Source organism: Tenrec ecaudatus, chromosome 6 (genome assembly GCF_050624435.1).
Source record: "Tenrec ecaudatus isolate mTenEca1 chromosome 6, mTenEca1.hap1, whole genome shotgun sequence".
Classification (NCBI taxonomy): domain Eukaryota; kingdom Metazoa; phylum Chordata; class Mammalia; order Afrosoricida; family Tenrecidae; genus Tenrec; species Tenrec ecaudatus.
In genome coordinates this window covers 125,668,133-125,682,215 of record NC_134535.1, presented here as the reverse complement: position 1 = coordinate 125,682,215, position 14,083 = coordinate 125,668,133, and the positions used below count along the sequence as shown (strand labels likewise).

At 43.3% G+C, this 14,083-nt stretch overlaps 1 protein-coding gene across 1 annotated transcript in view; it reads right to left on the bottom strand.

The window, feature by feature from the left end:
* LOC142451655 (antigen WC1.1-like) overlaps positions 1–14,083 on the bottom strand; it is a 92,050-nt gene that overhangs the window by 15,607 nt on the left and 62,360 nt on the right. The window contains 10 exon segments of the mRNA XM_075553367.1: positions 1,613–1,759; positions 2,984–3,067; positions 3,291–3,386; positions 3,777–3,914; positions 4,276–4,308; positions 4,516–4,830; positions 4,907–4,948; positions 10,720–11,034; positions 13,062–13,376; positions 13,481–13,564. Of these exon segments, the coding sequence (XP_075409482.1) occupies positions 1,613–1,759; positions 2,984–3,067; positions 3,291–3,386; positions 3,777–3,914; positions 4,276–4,308; positions 4,516–4,830; positions 4,907–4,948; positions 10,720–11,034; positions 13,062–13,376; positions 13,481–13,564 (1,569 nt within the window).

The following is a 14,083-nucleotide window of genomic DNA, read 5'->3' as shown; positions in this document are numbered from 1 at the left end:
TATAGTATTTGTTATTTTCACTCTATAGAAAATGAGAACTGTTGCAACTATTTTCTATCCACCTCATCTACCCACGCACTTTGGACCTCACTGCTAGGTTTTGGTAGAATGTGGTATATTCTGGATTATTCACTACACATTTCATAAGTTTGTCTTCCTAAGAGCAAATACTCAGTGTAAGACATGATTTCAGAGTATCATGATACGTAGGGAAAGCATTAACATTGCTGTAAATAAAGACTGAATGGAGTCGGTGGAGCGGTAATATACCGAGATTACAAGTGAGAAATCACACTGGGAAAGGCATTTGGATGAAAACTTACCTTTCTCAATTTAAGAGGGATGAATGGTCCTAGATCATTAAGAGAATGACACTGGGTTTGGAATCTCAGAATATTTATTATGAACTATTTCCAGCATTACAGTAATAGAACAGATAAAATCCACATTTATTTTGTGAAGCAAAATATAAACAAATCTTCACTGCTAAAATTGTCCTGCAAATGGTACTACATTGTGCTAAGCTCAACATCATTGTATCCAAGGTCTTCCCTTTGCCCATGGACCACTGAGCATGCTTTCCCATCCATTTTTGGGTAAGCAGCTTTGCTATGAGACGGCAGAGAGTCCCCTGAAACAAGAAGGATGATTCTGGTTACAGCAGTGAAACAAAGACAGGACAGAGGCCCTTGGTGGAAGGACAGACTAGTACAGAGTGGTCCTCAAGTATCTTGTCTGAAGCACTAGAGCCACCACATACTGACTTGGTGCTCTGTGCAAAGCCATGTGCTGATGTGACTGCTGGTAAGAAGATGAGCCAGCAATGAGAAAGACTGGGTGAGAGATGAAAATTCTTCTTCAATACTACTCAAACTGAAGAATCAGGGCAAAAATCCCTTCTCTAGATACCCTAGTATCTCACTACCCGGACAGTAAACAGACCATCCTTACCTCAAACTCCTCATGAGAATGCTCATAGGTCCTCGGTCAGGTGTCAGGAAGGGCCTCTCATGTTATAGTCCCTTGTTCCTCAAGGACCACATAGTCAAACCTCAGCATTAATCCTGGTCAAGGGAAATGCTACTCTTTTTCTGTCCATTCGTATCCTGAGAAGTCATTATCTTTTTGTTTCCTTTTAGTCCTGAGACTTTCAGACTTAACTGAGGCCACTGTACATTGTACAATAACACTGAGCAATGACACCTGCTCTCTAGGTTACTAGTTTTCCAAGTCAGAAAACTAGCTCAGGCATTCAACTTATTTGCTGTTAAATAGATTTCCCAGATAAGCTCTCAGGGTCTTAAAAAGTCTCCTATTTATTGTCAGACCGCATATCCCAGTAGGGGGTCAAAGACATGAACAAAAGCTCAACATCGCATTATGTAGACCATTCCCATTGAGGGGAGAGCAGGCTTGGAACAGAGGACAGAATGCGATCATTTTAAAGATTCGAAATGGCTACAAAATTCAAAGCTACAGAAGAGCCATCTCTGGGTGTAGGAAGTTACCAAGATTGTGACTGTACGGGAAACAAAAATGAGCACTGGACCGTCGAAACTGAATGTTCTTCTGACAAAAAAGCAAGATTCTGGAGGGAGAGCAGTCCACTCACCTGACTGGGAACATCCAGCATCATTTCTTTCATCTGGGAAAAAATGTTTTTCACTCATTCCTGGGGTAGGAGACGTTTCAGGAAAAGGCAACTCTTCAGTATCATCATAACCATGTTCAGAGGCATCAACAGGGCTTCCTGGAGGTTCTGAAAGCAGGCAAGGGTGTTAGTGGAACAGCTAACATTTGTTGGCCTACGTGGGATGCTCAGTTTCTTCAAACGCAGAGATTCTAGCTGATCTACACAGGCCCCAGATTTCAAAGGCATTCCCAAGACACATATTTGATCTCTATATATTATAATGTTTTTAGACTAATTATGCTTTTATAAAATGGTCTTTCATACCTAATATACAATAAAGTTACTGTGTTATTATTTTCAACATACAATAGAAGAGCTGTAACCCATAATATGTGCACATTAGTGACTGAGGGAGGGTGAAAATAGGCTAAAAGAACCGAGGTTGCTCACTTACCTTCTGAGGCTATGAGAGACACACAGTTCTCAGAGAGACCGCCACATGGGTATCTATCATGTGGAGGCAGGAGACCCACCAGTCCCAGTCACGGAGGTCTGGCTTTTAATCCCCTCCTGTGGTCTGATAACTCAGGATCCCATTTTAACAAAGCTCATCTGGACATCAACCATCCCTAGAGCTAGCCACCTCTCCTCCCTGGGGAAAACTCAGGGGAAAGATCTCCGATCTTACAAAAACAAGCCCCAACCCATAGTTTGAGTCAATTCAGACCCAGTGACCTGGTCGCACAGTGCAGAGTGGCCCCAAGTTTTTCAAGGCTGCTCTCTTTATGGGAGCAGATTGCTGGCCAGCAGCTGGTCCCTGTGAGTTGCTGACCTTGCGGGTAGCAGTCGGATGTTTAAACATGGCCTCACCAGGTCCCTGGGTCTCGCTCTGAGGCCCCCTGTCAGCATGAGCTCCTCATGGTTGATCCCTGTCATCCGACATGCTCCATTTATTCCAGGGCTTTATTACATCAATTTCTCCCTCATCTCAATATACATATAAACATCAAATAATTCAAAAATCATACTACCAAAGGTTCAAAACTCTATTTTCCAGTGTTCTCTCTCACCCTGGAATATTGGAGATTGCTCGATTGAAGTGTTATTTTTAAAACATAGCCTCTGAGGTGATACCAGCACAATAGACGTACATCTGTGCTTGAGTAGAAGTAGTTATGGATACAAAAGTTGAACTGGGTTTTCTCCATCTGGGGTCCCAGAGTAGGCAGAGAATAATGCATTGTTTCACTAGAGATAGGAGACCTTTTCCATCCCAAGCACAGAAGAACTGTTTGGATGGGATTCTTCTTCCACAACCCAACAATCCAAAGGCAGATCTATTCCTATTACCTGGAGCAGATTCAGGATCTTCATCCTCCTCATTGTCCCCAGTGTAATATGGCAGCTTAGTCACTGAGTCATCAGACATGTTTTCTGAGAGGGGAAGAAATCACAAACAACAAGCAAAGCTTTTCCTACAGAAGGAGGTTGAATGTCAAGGTTCAGAAGAAATCCTGAGTCTTTAGATGAGTAGAGACAGGGGGTGGTGTTCCTGCTGAAAACAAAGCTGCCGTGCACAGCTAGAGACTATGTGCTTCCTGAAGAGCCCCACAGCGACAGCCAGGACCGGACAGAAGGGAGGACACAGCATACACACCTGAGAGCTCCAAAAGCTTCCCCTTGTCTGGGTTTACGAGGTAGTCAATGTCCTCATACAAGGCCTCCTCAAGAGCATCTTCAAAAGCTTGTGCGTCTGCGGAAAGCAACGTGAGCTCAGGGGCTAATCTAGATGGTGCACTTATTAATAGGCAAAGCCTTCAGTTGTTCCAGTGCCCACCCTTGGAGAAACCCTCTGGCCTGCCAGGCGCAGTCTTCAGCCTGTGCCCTTGTGCGTTAGAACTAGGTCCTGCATCTTGGTTTGACAGTCAAGCTCCACTGAAAAGAGTCACTCTTTCGGAGACTTCCCACACTGACCCCGGACCACGGATTCAATGATGCAGACACTGGAGTCTATTGTACAGAAGGTGGAGTTTGGCCAGAGCATTAGAGTAAAGACTAAACTTGTGCATTTTTATTGATCTCACAAGTGGCCCAATGCATTTCTTACCTACTTTCCAGTTCCTTTAGAATCCCTGAGGCCTACCTCGGTGCTCTGCTCTCCGTCTGTGCAGCTGCGTTCCCAAGATGATAAAGACCAGGAAGAGAAGAGCCCCTAGGATGACACAGAGCACCCAAGGCAGGGAGAAGAGGCCAGAGTCCTGGGAGGAGGCTGCAGGGTTTCCTGGGGGAAGAAAAGGGGCCTTCAGACTCTAGAGAGGACCCGATGTCCAGGAGCATTCCTGAACTCAGTCTCTCTTTTGTCCATCTGCTCCAGGAGAGTGTCAGCTCAGGTCACATGGGTTTTCTTGTGCCCTAAGAAGTGTCTGACCTAGGAGCTGCTCTCAGTGTGTCACCTGTGTTCTGAATGTGGTCCTAAGGTGCTCTACATGCTGGTCAACATTAGGGTCCCCGTTTTGTTATAATAGGGCAATCAAAACTGCAATGTCTAATTGTATCAGAAATATGGAAAAATTTTGTATTGCAGATCCTTGAGAAATCTGAGTCTCTTCTCTATCACATGACCATATCCAAAAGCCACTTACCTATAATGCTGGGAGGAGATGTTGTCCTCTCTCCTGGAAGGAAGAGAAAGAACATGGGAACACTGGAGAGGCCATCATGTCACACCTATCATCATGTAACATTCTCCCAGTTCTCAGGAGACCACATCTGTCTGTGTCTAAAGCCAGTGCACAGGCAGTCAGGTCTGCCCAGGGAGTGTTTCTGGATACAAACTCAGTCCTTTTTCAACCTATGCTCTTGCTCCCCACTTCTGCACTCACCTGAGCACCTCACTCCAGCATCCTCTTCATGCTTGCACTCACTAGGGCCCCATGGCTGAGCTGCACAAGCCCACAGGGAGATCTCCCTGCCCCTGCACTGCACATTATCCAGCCAGATGCTCCCATTTCCTGGACCGAATGCAGCCTCGTGCAGGGCTTCCAGGGCAGAGCCGCAGCCCAGCTGCTGACACACCACCTGGGCCTCTGCCAGGCTCCAGGAGTCATCACACACGGTGCCCCAGGAGCCATCATGCCAGATCTCCACTCGCCCTGAGCACTTGCTGTCTCCTCCCCTGAGGCGGAGCTTCTCCCTGTCTGGAAGCAGCAACATGTTCATTACTCATCATCTGAGAGGCAGTGAGAACCCATGAGAAGTGAGAGCAGTAACTACCTGTGCACGGAGTCGTGGCTGGGCAGCTCTTGGGTTTCTTTCCTGAAGAAAAAGACAACGGGGAAGAACTGGGTTAGCGAGAGCTGAGCACTGGACAGAAGTTCAAATCACTACCAGGCTTTAGTCTTTCAGGACAGGATTTCCTAGGGCTTATTGCGCATAAAGGAACAGGAAAATCAGGAGCACAGTGAAATCAGAAGCTCCACATCCACCCTAACAAACAAACATGAGGGGCATAAAATGATGCTTTGCATTTTTTCTTTAGCTATATCGTATCATGAAGAATACAGGACTGGGGCTAATGGTTGACCTCTTGATTGTGAGCCCAAACCTTTCTATTTCAGATCAGAGGTGCCTTGGGAGAGAGACCTTGTGACCTGCTTCTGCAAGGACACAGGCTGACCACGCTCAGGAGCAGCTGCACCGAGTACACAGAGCGCAGTTCTGAGTAGGAATCAGCTGGTTGATAAGGAACAAGGACAGTGATAACAGCAGGAGTTCATTAGGCTGAAAAATCACAAGAAGTAAAACAGACACTCGTGGACTTTAGATCTAGGTTCATGGATAAGACGAACGTTAAGGACATTTTGTATTTTTTTGCAGATATTGTTGAGGGGCACAGACAGGGTCACTACTTTTTCTCTAATAATTCTGTGCTTTCTTGCCTGAGATAGGACAAGGTATGTTAATGTTGGTCAGGGTGTGCTCCAGAGTGATGGATATCTGTCCCCTTTCTTACTGTAACACACAGCACATGGCTGCTGCAAATATCTGTAAGTTTGTTGTAGTGTGGAGGCTTGTTGTGTCTTGCTGTAAACCTAGAAGTCTATGCTATAAGCATTTCAAATAACAGCAAGGTCTCCTGCAATGGCCAGGTTTCATCAGAGCTTACAGACTAAGAACAGACTAGGAAGAGGCGGTATACATCTAAAATAGTAGCCACTGTAAAGCTTCTGAATAGCAATAGAACATTATCTGATATTGGGCTGGAATATGACTCTCTTAGGTTAAAAGATACTCAAAATATACCTGAGGAAGGGCTGCCTCCCCAAAGTAGTCCACCTTAACAATGTGATGTAACAAAACTTTTTGGGACCTTCTTTGCTAATGGATGTGACGCAAATGGAAATAAGCAGAAGCAAACATCCATTATTAATTAGAATGTGGTTTCCCTGTTGCTATCCTGCACCCGGATTGGCTCATCCACTCACTGAGACCCTTATGTAAGGATGGTCAGTTGCCTATAGATGGGTCTTGAATCAACAATTTGCACTCCCCCTCATTCACAATGACTTTTTTGTTGTTGTTCTTTGATGCCTGATACATGATCCCTTTGACACCTCATGATCACTCAGGCTGGTGTGCTTTTTATCTGTGGGCTTTACCTCTAATTCTTAAATCCTTCCTCTTCACACCTCAAAGTATCATGATGCCAATCCTACCTTATAAGTCTGGCTAGACCAGAGGATGTACACTGGTAAAGATAGGAACTTGAAACACAGGGAATCCTGGACAGAAGAATCTTTCAGGACCAGTGCTGAGAGTGGCAATACCAGGAAGGTGGAGTGGAAAATAGAACCTGATTATAAGTATCTACTTATAACACCCTAACTGGGGAATGGACAACAGAAAAGTTGGAAGGGAGATGTCGGAGTGTGTGAGATATGACAAAAGGATAATAATTCATAAATTATTAATGGTTCATGATAAAGGGGGTGGTGGGGAAGGAGGAGAAAAATGAGGAGCTGATACCAGGGGTTCAAGTGGAAAGCAACAGTTTTGAGAATGATGATGGCAACATATGTACAAATGTACAAATGATTAAAGAAATAATCAGAATGTGGAATATCCAAAGTATGAATCTCAGAAAATAGAAATTCACCAAAAAATCAAATCGATCACATGTGCAGATTCAGGTTGAAGCTGAAGAAAATTAGAACAAATCCATGAGAGCCAAACTGTGAGTTTGGATATATACCATCCGACTTTGTGACTGCCTCACGAACAGAACTGAGGCACTGAAAACTAATGATTGAAGATCACATGATCTGTGAGATGACATCAAGAATATCATGCCTGAAGAAACATAAAAGTATGGGGGAGGGAGGAGGTAAATGAGGAGCTCATGCCAGAGACTCAAGTAGTAAGAAAATATTTTGAAAAAGATGATGACAACATATGTACAGATATGTGTGACCCAATGGACATATGTACGGATTGTGATAAGAGCTGTAAGAGCCCCCAATGAAATTCAAAGAAAGAAAGATAAAAGTAATTAAGAGACAGGACAGAAAGAAAAGGCCAAAGGACAAAAACCCAATATGCATGTCACAGGAGACTCTGAAACTTGCTCTTGAAAACAGATCAGTTAAAGCAAATTGAAGAAACGATGAACTGTCCTAAAGAGCTGAATAGAAAATTTCAAAAGGCAGTTTAAGAAGACAAAGTAAAGCAGTTTAATGAAATACACAGAGTCCTGCCATTAGAAATCAAAAGTGTAGAACCCAGTCAGCACACTTTAATATAAAAAGACAAAGAGAAAAATTCAAGCCTCAACTTACAATATTGCAAGATAGTCTCTGGGCAAAATATTGAATGATACCAGAAGTATCAAAAGCAGGATACACAGAATCACTGCACCAAAAGGATGAGCTGGCATCCAACCCTTTCCAAGGTAGCATACAATAGAGAAAAGAAGTACTGAAGTAGAAGTCCACGCTGCACTGGAGACGTTAGGGAAAAGCCAGGCTCCAGGAACTGACAGAATGAATACCAACTGAGATGTTTATACAAGTTGATGCACTGCTGCAAACATTCATTAATTTATGCCAAGAAACCTGGAACACCTGGCAGTGGACTGGAAGAGACCTGTATTTGTGCCCATTCAAGATAAAAATAATCCTCGAATATGTGGAATTATTGAACAATAGCTTTAATATCCTATGCAAGTAAATTTTGCTGAAGATATTTCAGAAGTGTTTACAGCACTGGATTGATGGGCAATTCAGAAAGTCAATCAGATCCAGAAGGGGATGTGGATTAAACTGTGGATAAAATTTTGAAGAATGAAATTTTAGAACATTAAAGTGTGCTCACATGGAACCTGTGCATTGACCAAGAGACAGTTATTTGAACATAAGACAGGCAGGTTGGTTTAAAATCGGGAAAGGTGTGCTTCGTGTTGTTTTCTTTCACCATACAAATTTAATCCATATGTTGAGCAAAAAGTCAAAGAAGCTGGGATTTATGCAGAAGAACATATCAGGATCGGAGGGAGGCTCATTAACAAGCGTACGTTGACGTAACCTTACTTGCTGAAAGTTAACAGCTCTTGGAGTGATGAAGACCCAAAGCTACAACCTTTCATGTGGATTGCAACTTAGTGAAAAGAAAATCAAATCCTCACAACTGGACTGATAGATAATATCATGATAAATGGGAAAAGGATTGAAGTTTTCAGATACTCCATTTACTTGAATCCATAATCAGCATTTATGGAAGCAGCAGACAATTGGGCAAGTCAGCTGCACAAGACTTCTTCAAGGTGTTCAGAAAAAATGATGTCACTTGGAGGACTATGCCTGACCAAAACTGTGATATTTCTAATTGCCTCATCTGCATGTGAAAGTTGGACAATGAGGTGAGGAAGGCAAACTGGTGAATAATGGATACATTTGAATTATGATTCTGTCAAAGAATATTGGAAGGATATGAACTGTTAGAAGGGAAATATATCTTCTGGGAGGAAGCACACCCTAATGCTCCTTTGAAACCAGATGGCACGTCTCAGGTGCTTTGGAGGTGTGATCCTGAAAGGCCAGTTCTCAGAAAAAGATACCATGTTTCGGGAAGCACAGAGTCAGTGAAAAAGAGGAAGACCATAAAGGACATGGATTGACAAATTGGCTGTAATCTTGGGCTCAAACATCATAACAGTTGTGATAATGACATTGGAGCAGATAGTGTTTGGTTGTACTGTATATATAGGTTCTGTGATAGTTAGATTTTATATCAATTTGGATGGACTAGGATTCTCCCATGATGTGATCTAACTTCATGATGGCTCTTCGATGAAGTTGCTAAGAAGTTGTGAGGAGAATAGACTTCCTTAATTGAATCACAGCATTGATATCTGTGAGAGCTTTCATTCAAGCTATGGCCTATGATGGGGTACCCCTGAAAGCCCAGATTAAAAAAAAGGTATATATTAAAATTTATTACTATTATTGTTATTATTTTTTTTTACAAAAGAACCTTATCACCTTCAATGCACTCTCCATTCATTGCACGTAATACATTGGTCAAATCTGAGATTCCCTTCCTGGAAACATTTTCAGACTCATCTGTTTGGATGACTGACAGCACCTCCCTCATTTTTTTCATCACCTCTTCTGCATAGTGAAATCATGTCCCTCTTTATTCACAGAAACAAAAGAAGTTGCATGGAGCAAGGTCAGGTGAGTAAGGTGCATGGGGCAGCAGAGGCATGCTGATTTTTGCCCCAAACTTGAGCACTGACCTGGCTTTGTGAGTAAGTGCATTGCCGTGGTGACACAACCTGTGCCCCGTCTGCCACAAATCAGGCTCTTTTGTGTCACACACTGTGACGTAATCTTTTCAGAATCTCTAAATAGAAAGCTTGATTAACAGTTTGACCTGGTGGAACCAAGCCCAAATGCACTCTCCCCCTCACATCAGAGAGCAAATGAGTATCTTTTTGATCTTTGGTTTCACTTCATGAGCTTTATTGGGCGAGGTGATGATGGTGTCCTTTACCGGCTTGACTGATGTTTGCATTGGGGTCATAAGAATCGCACCATGTCTCATCACCAGGAATGACTTTGGGAAAAGTCTGTGTCTCTTCAGAGCTGTTCTTTCAAAGCACAGTATGTTTCTACTCGATGCTCTTTATGTTGCTCAGTCAGAACCCCAGAAACAAATGTTGCATTTACTCTTTTCATTCACAAAGCTTCCATTAAAATTGGAAGCTGAACTGAGCTCCAAGACAGTCCAGATAACTTCCCCATCTCTTCAATGGCCCACCTTGAAGCACAAGTGCACATTTTTTTGGACATTTTCCTCTTTTAGGGAAGTTCATCAGATGTCCAGAATGAGGTTTGTCATCAATCATTATTTCACCTTTTTTGAAATGAATAAACCACTTGTACTATTGAGTTTTTCCCATAGTGCAGACCTTGTAAGCTGTGTTCAAGATTACATTTCCCACGATATGTTCCCAAGCAGTAAGCAAAATGTCACTGCCACATGCTGTTTTCTTAAATTGGCCATCACACACACACACACACACACACACACACACACACACAAAAGGTTCAAGTGAAACTGCTTTTACAAAAAAAAAATCACTGTGACCTGAGAGAACATACCCAGTGCACCCACAGGGTGTACTAACTCAGAACGATTTTCTCAATGCTAGCCTACAGGGAAAAAGGTATATTGTCCTTTTTCATGGATACCCCTTTATATTCCTAACTTTAAGGGACTGTGCATGTCTAATGCGGATTTGGATCCTGATGATTATGAAAAATTATGATCTTTTCAGCAAGAACAAAGCCTAAAAATCACTCTGGCTGTTGTTCACCCTGGAGGTTATCACTCTCCATCACCCTCATTGGGGATCAAGAGTTGACGTTACCTTGCAGGCAGTTAAGTGACTCTAGTGCAATTACAACTTAAAAACATGGGAAAAGAGGTTTTGTAGGCTCATTCTGAAATTTAAATCAAATAACTAAAACAAAATTGCATCAATAAATACTGAGAAGCATGGTATGAAATTCAGATGAATAAATTACCTTCACAAACGATGTGAGCGACTTCATTTGGAGGGCATGATCTGTTGCTCCAGGGATCAGAAGGACACTGCCACAAGGTAGAGTCACTTTTGTGACATTGGATTCTATCCACCCACTGTGGCAGAGAGCCTGTCCTGACACCAGCAGAAATGTTGAGCTGCCCAGTGTTCCCACAGCCCAACTGCCTGCAGATCACAGCCAGAGTGGTGGGCTCCATCAGGTTACTGCAGACGCTGCCCCACGTGCCGTTGTAGAAGACTTCCAGCCACCCAGCACAGTCATGGTCATCACTCACCAGCCTCAGGGCCAGAGACTCTGAAAGTAGAGATTACTATTTAGGAATTTATCTGTGGCCTTTGTGTGAGACCAGTAAATTATGTATACTAATCTCTAGAGTAGTAAACTGTTTGTATGCAGGATGGGGGTGTGTAGATAGTAGAGTTTTCATGGGTTGAGGGTTTCCCTTGTGAGTTTCACCATGGAAGACCGTGGCAAGGCAGTTACAATTGGAGCGCTAGGATCCAATGTGGCACTCTTGACTGCTTCCTCCAATCTAGGAGATGAAACCAAGTGTAAGGGAGCCTCACCCCTTGCAGGAGTTCATAAGTCAATTTCTGTCGCTTTTCTTAATCAGGGCCCCTTTCCCTCCACCTGTGCTCTGCCAACTCTCATAAGCTGCTGTTGGTAGACGGCATCAAGTAATTTCTGACTCAAAATAGCCCTGTGTACAGAAGAACAAAATACTGTGCAGTCCTTCCCAATCCTCATAATTTTTGTTATGTTTGAGCCCATTGTTGCAGCCAGTGTGTCATCTATCTGATGAAGTCTTCCTCTTTTCCACTGCCCTTCTACTTTACCAAGCATGACATCTTTCCCCAAGGACTGGTCTCTCCTGACAACATGTACAAGTATGTATGATAGGTCTTGCCGTCTCTGCTTCTAAGAAGCACTCTGCCCGAACTTCTTCTAAGAGGAATTGGTTTGTCCTTTAGGAAGTTTATGATGCTTTCAATATTCTTTACCAGCACCAAAATTCAAAGCATCAATTCTTCTTTCATCTTCCTCACCCAATATCCAAACTTCACATGCTTATGAAACAATTGAAAATACCATGGGGTGTCTCAGGCACACCTTACGTCTCAAAGTGGCAGCCTTGATGTTCCAAACTTTAAAGAGAGCTTGTACAGCAGATTTATCTAATGCAGAAGGTCATTTGATACCTTGAGTGCTGCTTCCTTGAGCATTGATGATGGATACAAGCAAGATGAAATCCTCGACAGCTTTAATCTTTTCTGCTTATCATAATGTAATCAATGATCGATTGGTACAGTAGTGAGGGTTTTGTTTTCTTACATCTAATGGTAAACCATATTGAAAACTGCAATCCTAGATCGTGATCAAACGCACTTCAAATCCTAATTTTCAGCAAGTAAGATTGTGTCATCTCTATTAGAAGGTTGTAAATAAGTCTTACCTGTCATGCTAATTCTTCCTCATATGGTTCAGTTTCTTTAATGATTTGTTCAGCATACAGACTATATAAGCATGACCAGAGCATACAACCCTGCCACCCAGCTTTCCTGACTTTGAACCACGCAATGTTCCCTTGCTTTGTTTGAGCAGTTGCGTCTTGGTGTACAGGTTCATCGTGAGCAAACTGAAGTGTTCTGTAATTCCCACCTTTCTCCATGCTGTCTATAGCTTGCTCTGATCCATGCAATTGAATGTCTTCTCACAGTCCATAAAATATAAACAAGCAGTTCTCTAGAATTTTCTGCTTTTAGCCAAGATCCATTTGGTGTCAGCAATGAGTCTGTCAATTGCCTGATCGTGTGTCATACGTGTGATTGCTCACATGTTGGTGCCTTGCTGTCAGCTGTTCCACTGGTATTTAAAACACCACCAGATTCCCCTAAAGTGGAGAGATTTCAGCAGAGCGTCCCGACTAAGGGCAGACTATAAAAATGGAATACACTGTCCACTCTGAGCAATTAGCCCTGAAAACCTGGGTCTGAGATAGGGCGTAGAGGAACTGAGGTCAAGGGAAGTAGCTTTCCAGTTATTAACTGAGATGCAAGACGTTAGTGAGATTTGAAATAGATCATTATTTTTACTCTGTCTAAAATCCAAGTCCTGTTTCTTTGGGAAACACTAGAAATGTGTGGTGAAATCAATGTAGGGAGACATTTGTCACCCGCAGGAATGTGAATAGCAAGAACCATAGCCAGAAGCTCCCAGTCTCTCAGACATGTGTAGCTGAGGTTCCCAAAGGCCCATGTCCCAATCATTGTGGAGTTTGAAGATGCCTGCCCCAAATACGGGTACCCAGATAGAGAGCTTACCTGAACACACAACCCCTGCATCCTCCTTATGCCTGCAGTCATGCTGCCCCCATTTCCGGGAAGCGCAGCTCCACACATGGGACTCTTCTCCTGTGCAGTTCAACTCATCAAGCCAGATGGGTCCTGCTCCTTCCCCAAAATGAGCAGAACCAGTTGTGGTCAGGGGCACGCCACAGCCCAGCTGTCTGCAGACCACGTGGGCATCCCTGAGGTCCCAGCTGTCATCACAAATGGTGCCCCAGGAGCCGCCATGGTAGATCTCCACTCTCCCCTCACAGCTGTTGCTTCCATTCACCAGGCGGAGCCATCTGCTCTCTGTGTGAGACAAGTACTTCAGCAGGGCATTTGCAGAGTGGAAATTGTAGAGGAGGCAGCTGAACAAGGATGGGAATAGATTCTGCACCTGTAGGCGCCCTCACCTGAGCAGTTGGCCCCACTGTCCTCTGAGACTGCTGCATCAGACAAGGAGACATTGCACGGGGGCAGCAGCTGCGTCTGATTTCCTATAGAAACGAGACAGTTAGGGGAGCAGAGGGGCTGTACCATGGAAAGTGGAAATAAATAAAATGAATATTTACTGAGGGAGCCTGAGGTGAAAATCTTAATATTGGTGTAAAAGTATCATAATTCCAGAGTTGACCTTCTATATAGAGTCCCACTTTTGACAATGACAAATATGCCTCTTTCAACAAACTATTGTCGTTATGGTGACACAGGAAAAGTCGGCAAAGCTGCACTGACCCATGTAAGGTCAAATTTTGGAGACAAGGTCTCAGAGAAAAGCGAAGGGCTACTGGATACAATGGAGAGTGATTAAGAAAGAAATCCTCCAGTGTCAGTAAGACATGGAAAATATCATAAGTTAGCAAAATGTTCATGAGGAAGTGAGATAAATTAGCTGATACCAAGGACTCAAGTAGAAAGAAAATATTTTGAAAATGGTGATGGGAACATATGTGCAAATGTGCTTGACACAACGGAAGTGTGTGTGGTTAGTTAAAAGAGCTGAACGAACCCCCAAT